This window comes from Lepisosteus oculatus, chromosome 4 (genome assembly GCF_040954835.1).
Source record: "Lepisosteus oculatus isolate fLepOcu1 chromosome 4, fLepOcu1.hap2, whole genome shotgun sequence".
NCBI lineage: Eukaryota > Metazoa > Chordata > Actinopteri > Semionotiformes > Lepisosteidae > Lepisosteus > Lepisosteus oculatus.
This window is the reverse complement of record NC_090699.1, coordinates 5,791,729-5,802,763: the sequence shown is the minus strand read 5'-3', so window position 1 is coordinate 5,802,763 and position 11,035 is coordinate 5,791,729. Positions and strand designations below refer to the sequence as shown.

General features: G+C 45.6%; 1 protein-coding gene across 1 annotated transcript; it reads right to left on the bottom strand.

Annotated features, from left to right (window-relative positions):
* Positions 1–4,847: 4,847 nt before the first annotated feature.
* On the bottom strand, positions 4,848–8,734 carry LOC138238088 (serine protease 27-like). Its single transcript, XM_069187967.1, has 5 exons — positions 8,370–8,734; positions 8,004–8,178; positions 6,604–6,881; positions 5,812–5,972; positions 4,848–5,262 (listed from the first exon to the last, which is right to left on the bottom strand). Exons 1-5 carry the CDS (start codon positions 8,422–8,424, stop codon positions 5,104–5,106), a joined length of 828 nt encoding a protein of 275 aa, XP_069044068.1. The 5' UTR covers positions 8,425–8,734; the 3' UTR covers positions 4,848–5,103.
* Between the last annotated feature and the right edge of the window lie 2,301 nt (positions 8,735–11,035).

Here is an 11,035-nt window from a genome sequence, read left to right as displayed (position 1 = left end):
TACACAATTATGCATTTTGTACTATTCAGATTTCTATGCAGAAATACTTATGAAGCTCTACAAATCAGCAGAGAATTTACATTCGGGTCTATTCCACTAGAGATATTTTATAAAACAGACTGTGTTATCAGTCTTTCAGAAAAAAAATCATTTGTCTCTTGCCTTTTATGCTTATTGCCACTGAAATTGAGGATTTACATTTTTGTGCTTGAAAAATGCCTTATTATTAAATTTCCTGAACTGATTCCCAGAAATATTTAGCCCCATAGTGCCATCTTGTGGCAGTAATATAGCAGTAAAATAGCCACAGTTCAGGGCACCGCACAGCAGTGTTATAAATAATCCACATCACCGCACAACACAGTGTTATAGAGTAATAATCCACATCACAACACAGCACAGTGTTATAGAGTAATAATCCACACCACCGCACAGCACAGTGTTATAGAGTAATAATCCTGATCACTGCACAACAGTGTTATAGAGTAATAATCCACATCACCGCACAGCACAGTGTTACAGAGTAATAATCCACATCACAACACAGCACAGTGTTACAGAGTAATAATCCTGATCACTGCACAACAGTGTTAAAGAGTAATAATCCACATCACCGCACAGCACAGTGTTATAGAGTAATAATCCACACCACCGCACAGCACAGTGTTATAAAGTAATAATCCTGATCACTGCACAACAGTGTTATAGAGTAATAATCCACATCACCGCACAGCACAGTGTTATAGAGTAATAATCCACATCACAACACAGCACAGTGTTACAGAGTAATAATCCACATCACCGCACAGCACAGTGTTACAGAGTAATAATCCACATCACAACACAGCACAGTGTTATAGAGTAATAATCCACATCACTGCACAGCACAGTGTTATAGAGTAATAATCGTGATCACTGCACAACAGTGTTATAGAGTAATAATCCACATCACCGCACAGCACGGTGTTATAGAGAGTAATAATCCACATCACAACAGAGCACAGTGTTATAGAGTAATAATCCACGTTATTGTGGATGCCCTGTTCCTACATTTCTGTTTTACAGGGGTGCTCAGGAGCGCCCCCTACGGGCCCTTCATGGGAGCGACTCCGTTGAAAGGAATCGCCCCCCGATTCCCCGCGGAGCGGAGACGTTTCGTGTTCTAGCCTATCAAAGCGATAGAGAGGAGCTGCCGCGGGGAATATCAGGTTCACGCGTTAGTGAAATCGAACAGTTTCACAACATCATATTGTGGCGCATTGCCCCGGCTGGGTTGCGGTCAGGCGGCTGGGAGTAGTGGTCAGGGCGGGGACGAGGACAGCCGCTGACCAGTGCAGCTGACCCATTGCAAAGCGGGCGTACAGTGTGGCGAGATCGCCCGGATTCGTGTCAATAGTTCCCTGGTTTCGCGCCCCCGTTTACTAGTACCCAGTTGACACCCCATCCCTGTGTAAGTCTGAGTCACTGTGTCCGTCCTCGCCGAACCCGAAATCGCTACAATATTTGATACAACACAATTTCATCGGGGTACTTTAGATTCCTGCGGACAGTGTACTACTAGGTTCGATGTATTGACATAAAGCCAGTATTTTGTTGACTGACTACCCCTCTTTCGGCTCGCCAGTATTCATGTAACCACCAAGCAATAGCGCACAGTTCTGAGGTGCTGCCACGTTTACCTCGGAGACGGTGAAGGAACGAGTGAAGGTTTATTCCGTGCTGAAAAAAAAAAAGAAACACAGAAGAGAAGTGACACACCTGAAGAAGGCTCCACAGCCGAAACTTTGTTTTTTCCTCCACTATTTCAGAAAGGAATAAACCTTTACTTGTTCCTTTGCAGCCTACGCTTGCTGACGCAGCAACCTACTTAAACTATTTATGTGGTAGCGCCCTCGCCCGGTGGTGAGGAGGAAGCGCACCTCGGCGCTCAGGGTACCGCGAAGCAGGCTGGGAGCTGTAGCCGGGGGGGTCTGAGGGTCAGCACGATGACCAGCCGCTGACCCTGCGGATGTGAATAGTGTTATAGTAGGTTTAGTGTCCTGTATAGCTTTGTGAGTCGTGTTCCGTCGGTCCCCTTATGTGTGTGAAGATCTTTTGTGTGGTTTCGATAGGAGAATAAAAGCGCTCGCTTGTTTCCCTGTCTCGTCTCCACTCGTCCCTCGTCCTATGGGAGCTTGAAAACGCTGTAATACGCTTTGGCCACTTTGCATCCGTCCTGTTCACTGTCTCACAAATACTCACAAACACATTCAGTAGGCTCTTGACCCTCGTGAATAACCAACTTCCCATATAACCAAGTCCACCTCTATACTGTTGCATAATATACTATCATGTGTGTGGTCAAAAGTTGAAAGTAACCCTCCCTTATATGATTATTAAAATACTAATGCATTGTCTTTAAGTTAATGGAAAAAGCATAGATCAGCTACTGTATAGTAAAAAATAACAGTAATCACAAACTTAGAGTGAACAGCTGAAATAAACGACACCCAGTCTGCATTCTCACTCTGCCTCAGTGCCTCTCAATGCTGCAGATGCAGAAGCTGGAGCATTCGTTACAATATAAAAACAAAACAAACCATGCGGAGGTGCAAATGCTGCGTAGTGGGTACTTGGGCAGGGGGCACGGAGAAGCCCACTTGCTAGCTAGATTCGACGGAGGATCCTTGTCGCGGGTCAGTTTCGTCTCGCACTGCCAGGCTGAATTGTGAATAAGGAAATTTGCGACTGATAAATTTACAGACGTCGAGACCACGGTCTGCAGGAGCATATCTCATAAGAACTTCATCCACTGGGAGGCAAACGGAGACACCCAAAAGCTTTAAGGAACCACGGAAACATTCAGGTGCAAACATGACATTGTGGATTGTGACTGTGTTCCTGCAGGGTCATGCCTCAGCATATTTTTTTTATCCGTGCCTCTTTGAAGTCAACTTTAGCTGTCAGGGACAGATGTTTCATCCCTTAATGGGGCTCATCGGTGTGATTCAGCAGCCAGCTGTGACCAGTGACACTCAGGCGTAAACACCTTTGCAAGTTACATAAAAATGCTTGTGTTAGTGTACAGTATAAAGGTAGCCATGTTGCATTTATGATATTTAAGCCATTACAAAATGCTAGGCTTTGTGTGGCTTTGAAGCCTAGTGAGTTGCCTCTGAGCATCTGCTGTCCCACTGGGAGGGGATCCTTGAAAATGGTTTTAGAAAGTGGAGAGCTGCTATCTGGTAGATTTCTGCTGAGACACTAGCATAAACAGGTCTTCCTGTTTTTTTCCTTTTTTTACACCAACCCCAAGGGCAGATTGATATCTGCCTGCCATGAGAGAGATGGACAGATTACAGGCGACAGACTCCTCTCTGACAGGAAGAGCAAAATTACGTGTAAACGCAAAACTGCTGTGAGATTTTTTCTTCACTAATTTGAAATGAAATCATTACAAAGCCAACAAGAGTAGAATGTAATTGTATTTTAGGTGCAGTGGAAAGCTGTCATGCTGATGGAAAGGAATGGTGTGTATGGGGGAAAAAATAAAAGGTAGCATAAAGTATGAACTACTTAAAAATATTTCCAGCAATGCACATCTTGAGAAGTTTTGTAAGGGTTTTTTTCAGCTGAGTCCATATTTATATACAGGTGTCATATACATGTGTGTCATAAAATCTTATAATGTGATATGGCATACTGGTAATGTCTGTAGAAAATGATTTTGGTTTATATTGTGACAGTGAAATCGCCATAATCCCCTCACAGAGAAGAGGTTATTTTTTCTTTTGTGGTTTAGAGTGGAATGACCATAAAGAAGTCAGTGGTTACTTGTTAACCACTTATGTGGTTAATGATGTAGACATCTGTAGATTGTACAGGAAGAAGCAGTGTGAGAACTACTAATACTGTCTCATTCTGAAGAGCGCGGCGAATAATGTCGAGACCGACCCTCGTTCTGAAGAGCGCGGCGAATAATGTCGAAGACCGACCCTCGTTCTGAAGAGCGCGGCGAATAATGTCGAAGACCGACCCTCGTTCTGAAGAGAGCGGCGAATAATGTCGAGACCGACCCTCGTTCTGAAGAGCGCGGCGAATAATGTCGAAGACCGACCCTCGTTCTGAAGAGCGCGGCGAATAATGTCGAAGACCGATCCTCGTTCTGAAGAGCGCGGCGAATAATGTCGAGACCGACCCTCGTTCTGAAGAGCGCGGCGAATAATGTCGAGACCGACCCTCGTTCTGAAGAGCGCGGCGAATAATGTCGAAGACCGACCCTCGTTCTGAAGAGCGTGGCGAATAATGTCGAGACCGACCCTCGTTCTGAAGAGCGCGGCGAATAATGTCGAAGACCGACCCTCGTTCTGAAGAGAGCGGCGAATAATGTCGAGACCGACCCTCGTTCTGAAGAGCGCGGCGAATAATGTCGAGACCGACCCTCGTTCTGAAGAGCGCGGCGAATAATGTCGAGACCGACCCTCGTTCTGAAGAGAGCGGCTAATAATGTCGAGACCGACCCTCGTTCTGAAGAGCGCGGCGAATAATGTCGAGACCGACCCTCGTTCTGAAGAGCGCGGCGAATAATGTCGAGACCGACCCTCGTTCTGAAGAGAGCGGCGAATAATGTCGAGACCGATCCTCGTTCTGAAGAGCGCGGCGAATAATGTCGAGACCGACCCTCGTTCTGAAGAGCCGTGAGAATTTTAATTCTGATACGGAGGCTCATTGTGATTTGTACAACAGCTAATGGTGGGGCAGCTCCTGACTCTAACATGCCATTGTGCTGTCAGGTGAAGCTTTGGTGTTCTGTAGGTTCTACTGCGCAGCAGTGCTGAAAGAACGGCCCCAGACCAGGGGTTTCAGTGCTTGCAATTTTATTGAGCTCAGCGGTCAGCTGAACGAGAGGACAGTTGATCTCTCACAGCAGAAGCAAAAGCTGTCTTGGCAGTATCAGTGAAAAACTGTCTAGCTCAAACTGGACTCCCTCTTTTAATCTTCCTTCTGTCCTGTCTGCTTCCGGCATTCTTCTCGCCCCTCAGCTGTGTTGTTCCTTCTCGTTTCACTCTCTCCCTCTAGCAGCAGGGAGCCAGCGGACCATGTGAGGGGCGCTGTGCCCAGGCCTCAGATTCCGCTGTGCTTGTTTATCCAGTCCCTGAAGCTGGGGACCTGGGTGTAGATGCCGGGGGACTTGGGCTTAGCGCAACCTAGTCCAAAGCTGACGATTCCAGCCTGGACCCAGTGTTGCCCCTTCTTGTAGACCAGTGCGCCTCCAGAGTCGCCCTGGAGAGAAGACGAGAAAGTGCTGGGACACATCCGGCACGTGTAGAGGTAGCACCCGCACCCTCAGACGTGCGCACAGAAACAGAAAGTCATCTCCATCGTTTCCATTTCTTACTGTACACCGCTGAAATTGACTTTTACAAAGACGTCATGCCTGTTCTTGAGTGATTTGTGCCTTGAATAATATAATACTAAGCTTTATGTTATATAGCACCTTATCCTAGATTTGAATGTGCTCAGTGAAAGCAACTCGGATATCCTTGGTGATGGAATTCAAGAGCTTTAAGGAGCAGCAGGAGAAGGCCCTGCCACACACAGAGCCTTGTAGGTGAGCCAGTACAGCCATTTTGAAAACTAACACCACAGTGGTGTTCCACTACTGCATTTGCTGTGAGCCTGCGGTTTTTATTTCTGCGCCCATATTCGGGCTTATTTAAATTGCCTAGCTGTGTATTTTTTGCTTTTGAAGAACAGCATGAAGGCAGTGCCGGGTTATTGATCTTTTTGCGGAAGAACCGATCGCCCTTTTCTTGGTTGGCACGGACTCACCATGCAGGTGTCCTTCCCTCCCTCCTCATATCCGGCGCACATCATGTTTGGCCTGATCTTGTATTTGCCTTTTATTTCTGGGTGGCTGTCAAGCAGCTCCTGGCAGCGCCGGTTCGCTATGACAGGGAGTTGAACCTGTTGCAAAATCTCAGACTTGGATCCTGGAGGGGGAGTGGGAGTGAGAAAGAGAGACAATCCAGGCTTAGCTGAACTGTGAAACCTGAAATAAGAAATTTTCAGCGTGGACAGGGAATGTAAACCTTTTTTGATCACCAATAAATATTTATAGACAAGCAGGCTAAAAAGTCGTTTCAAGATGAGCGTTCTTCAGCTTAGAAACCTGTTCAAAATATTTTTGGTCAAAAATATTTTGTTAAATGTAATTAGATTACTTTTTTGTAGATTTAGAACCCTTTACTTTTTCACCAAGGAGTCAAGAAGCATTCCTTTTATACTCATCAATACAGAGGAGCCAATGTATATTTTACCTGCACGGGCTATACCAGGTGTTACCCACCCCAGACTGTGCACCAGTTGGCTGCCTGCCTCTTACTGGATTTGGGAGCCCTGTGGTACCAGTGAGAGCATTTCCCTAGCCAGCAACATGGGTCCACTGAGAGCAAGGCACAGCAGCATACCCCATCTAGTGTTGTTAACTGTGGTGCTGCTAGAGAAAATCTGGTCACTGCCAGAGCCCTGATGCAAATCTCTGTTCTCTGGAATACAGGGCTTAGTGAAGAAAGCCCCTTTCCAAGTCGTGCCACATGGGAAGCCCCGCTCGTCGTCTCTCACCATTCTCTTTAGTCATCCCCCACCCGGTGGCCCAGCACTCTGTGTCCTCTGTGAAGACATCGTTGGGCTTGGCGAGCTGGACAGGACTGATGTAAGGAGAGAGGGACACCTCGCTGTCCAGCTGCACCAGGGCGATGTCAAAGCCGTCTTCTGCTTTCTCGTACTGCTCGTGGAGGACGACCTTCTTAATGCTTTTCTTGACCTCGTGTTTGGAGGGTCGGTCCAGCTTGTACGCCCCCAGCCTCACAAGGTAAAATTTGAGAAAGTGGCGAAATGATCTAAAAGAGATGGTCACACCACAGGAAGGTTAATTATTAGGTGTCAGACATTTAAACATGTTTAATGTTTTTTCCCTAAATTTCTAACCTGGCCTTGTCAAACACCATGCAGCCGATTGACTGCTAATCTTGTTAGGTGTTACTGGACAGGCAAACCCTGGCGCCCTGTGGCTACCAAGACAGCCATCTGGCCCACGCTTTTCCAGAAAGCCTTCAGAATGCTCTCCTGAACCTGCACTGGTAGGATTCCAGTCTCCTCTGATCTGCTGCATTTCATAACAGCAGCTGATGCTGGTGCGTCATGGCTTTGAGAGCAGTGACAACGACACATCTTGTAGAGTTGCCGTTCACCCCTGGCAGAGTCCTTATCTCTGTATCTGAGCTTTATTACTACCATATCCCGTGTCCCACCTGTAGGAGAACTGGAGTCCTGATCTCTGTATCTAGGCTCTATTAATACAAACCACAGCAGATGTCCCACCTTCAGTCCTGATCTCTGTACTCTCTGTAGCACTATAGTATTAACACAAACCACTACTACCGCAGAGATTTTCTATACTGTTTCATGACAGAAGAACTTGCTTAGATGTGTGTATACAGTAACTGCAGGCATTGTAGTAGTATTAGGAGTGGAAGCTGTGGTGATTATTTGGTCCTAAATGTATGTTTGCAAATTAACTGGGTCTCAGAGGTTGTCCAACAGAGTAATGATTTACTGGTGTAAGTAGAGTTCTTGTTCTTGATGATGATAATAACAGCAGAAACATACATTTTGTCAGCGTGATGATCTGGACATAAATTCTTTAGGTCAGTGTAAGACAATGCAGAATATTTTAATCCACCAAAGGTAGACCTGAGTCCTGCAGCCTCATACTGTAGCTCTTGGTTGTGGTTTGAATCAAGACTGGGGGAGGACATGTTTGTGTGGATCTTGTATACTCACCTCTTCTACATGTGGAGTTTCTCCCAAGTGTCAATAGTCCCACTGGCTGGGTGTTCACTGGTGTCTCTCAATAGCCTCAGCGTATGTTTGTGTGTTTGTCCTACCGTGAACTGGTCTCCCGTTTAGTGTTTGAGACAGTAAAGACAGTGTAGGTGTGCCTGGCACCAGAGGATACTCACTTGGGGAAGCAGTGCGCTGCAGTTAGAACCCACTGCTTACTGATCAGGGAGCCCCCACAGAATGTGGCCGCATTGTGGTTCACCTGGATGTGGATGTAGACCTGCCAGGGCCACTGTCCCTCCTTTGCATCCTGACCACCCACTATAGAGCTCCTCCACGGAACAGAGCTGGACACTGGAGAGAGACGGAGGACAGCTGGACACTGAAGTCAGTGGTCTGTGGTATTTATTACAGACGGACTGATTCAAGATTGGGGGAAAGTCCAGGTGGTTCTGTTCATTATTACTGCGGTGAAGCTTATTATATTAACAGAAGCAGGAATACAAGTGGTAGCGGTATCAACAGTAGAATAGCTCTGCTCTTACCTTCAGTGTCAAGGATGAGGGTCCAGAGCAGCAGCTGCAGGAAAAGCGTCTTCATTTTTCCAACTTTTCACTGGACGCAGAGGACAAATCCTCCCTGGTTAAAGATACTGAGAGAACAGAGATGTGCGGGATAGTCCCGCCTTTATAGAGTTCTCGCTGCCAGGGACTTACATCACAGACCGCAGGCACGTAGTCAAGGATTCGGAGAAAGGGTCCCGAAATGACTCATTTACCAAAACTGAAGATCTAAGCAGCAGATTAAGCAACTATTCAGAAAACAAGTATTCTTGTTGATGACATAGCTGATGTTTTCTGATCGATTTGGACTGACTAGCATGAGCTTAGAACACTTTCGAGCAGAGCGTCTTACTCTTTGAATTGAAATAAGTTCCAGAGAGGTTGAAGTCAGCTTGTGGGTTGCAAGGGATCAGGCATAGGGCAGTCCCTCGCAGAACTCTAAAATTAAAAAGTATAGAATGTTCTACAGCATGAAGAGGCAAGCGGAGGACAGGAATAAGAGGCAGAGAGGTGGAGTGGAGAAGACTGAAGACGGATCAGGTGTGGCTAGAGGGTTAGGATAAAGGCGACATAAGATGAACTCCCAAGGGGATGAAAGAGGCAGGAATCTGGAGTTGTCTGGAGGCTTTGTGATAGTGGACTGCCGGGGGAATGTGTGAGTCGGGTTCGAGGATAATTTGGTCTTTTCGTTTCTTTAAAGTTTGGGATTCCTTGGCTGTCTGTGAAGGGGTATAGATCGACATAGAACGTCAGTGTAACCCTGGCTGGGGGAGGTAAAACAGGGTGCTGTGGACTTGGAGAGATCTCTGATCCTCAGTTGCTCTGTCATGAACTGACTAACTCGGAAACAGACATCCCAGCCTCTTGCCATTTCACCCGTGCAAATGGCAGAAGATTACACATGCTGAAGGTGACCTTTTGAAGATGAGATAACAGCTGCGAGCTGTTAAGGGAGCGCTCTTGTTTCCACCCCAGGAAACAAGATTCTCTACAATCTCATTAATTGTGTTTCTTGGAGGAGCTCTTTTAACATCTAAAACATTTGAAATGATGCCTGAAGAGAGAAAAATCTGTGAAACGGAGAAGAAGGAAGGCAGAGGTAGACAGGGCAAAACTGCTTGTTTTCAAGATCTCAATTGTGGGTTCTACTTCCTCTGCAATCAAGATGAACCGGCGACCCCAGATAAGCAAGTCCATTGCTTCTGGAGAAAAAGTGCAGAGTCGTTCCAGTGTTATCTCAGCAGATATCGCTCACTCAGCACAGTAGGAGGGACACGCCCAGAACACGCTTGCTGTCCTGGGCTCCCCAGACCTACCCGAAACTACCGCCAAATCACTTTTCACAAACGATGCAAAAGAGTATCGTTTCTCAGACCCCACAGGCTCTCTTGATTTGTTCCTTTTTCACATGACGTTTCTGTACACACTCCCAGAGGGCTCTCCTTTTAAAGCTCATAGTCGCATTTACTGCTTGACTGGAGATTGGTAACCATGGTAGTGATTTTTAGCAGATTATTATGTATATGTGCAATTAGTAGAAAGAAGAATGATAGCAACATGGGATCACTTTATTGATCTGGGGTAAGGTCAGGTCCATCTTGTTAATGTTGGAACGCACATAATTTTCAGAAGAAGCTCAGCTGTGGTGAAAAATCATCTCCTGGAAAAGTTGAGATTGTGTCATCTAGCAGGTGGAAATGACAGTCTTTATTCAGATTTTGCTTTTCTCTGGATAGTTTCTTAATTGCTTTCTTTAACCTTGCATGTGTGAACTCTCGCTTGTCCTGGGTTGTTCTCTCTCAAGTCTTCCTCTGCAGCTGTGATTCAACCGGCTAGTCGGACCCGAACTGCAGTGAGTAAAAATTGAAACTCATTCTGTGAATGACTGCAGAGTGGGACACATCCTGTTTGCTTGTATCGTTAAGAAAAAAGGTTATCATGTGAAAATGCAAGACAAAAGCCACTGGTAGTAAATGTTAGAGGAGGAACTGTTTGTTAGTTTGTCTATTCATCATTACCACTTAGTCTCACTATGAGCAGTAGAGCTAGAGTATTTAAGCACCTAATACTTCTAATTGATTCAATATTTTAGACAGTTTGAGCATTGAAATGGTTCATGTAGGGTTTATAAAACTGTATGTTTGAATATGTACGTTTGAATACGTTTGAATACTGTATACAAATGAATATACACTTTGATACCAAGATTTTAGAAATAGAAAGTTAGTGTGCTTGTATTCTTTCAGGTTCAAAGTCTCCTAATGTACTGGAACTGTAGCTTCTATCATAACAAGACTGTTATACCGTACTGGGACTGTATCTCATATTGTAACAGGGCTGTTTTGAATGTTCTGGGACTGTAGTTCCTAAAGAAAGATGATGGTTTTACTGGACTGGGACTGTAGCTCCTACTGTAACACGACTTTTGTACTGTAATGGGACTCTTCTACTGTACTGGGACTGTGGCCCCTATTGTAACAGGACTGTTGGACTATAGTGTGACTGTAGCATCTATTGGAACAGGAATGTTCAGTACAAAATGAAGTTTAATTTTTTTCCCATTGTCTCCATTATAACACTGAATTATTAAAAATCTTGTCTTCCCCCTAAATAACCCACAGTAACAGTAATAATGACACCCATCCCCA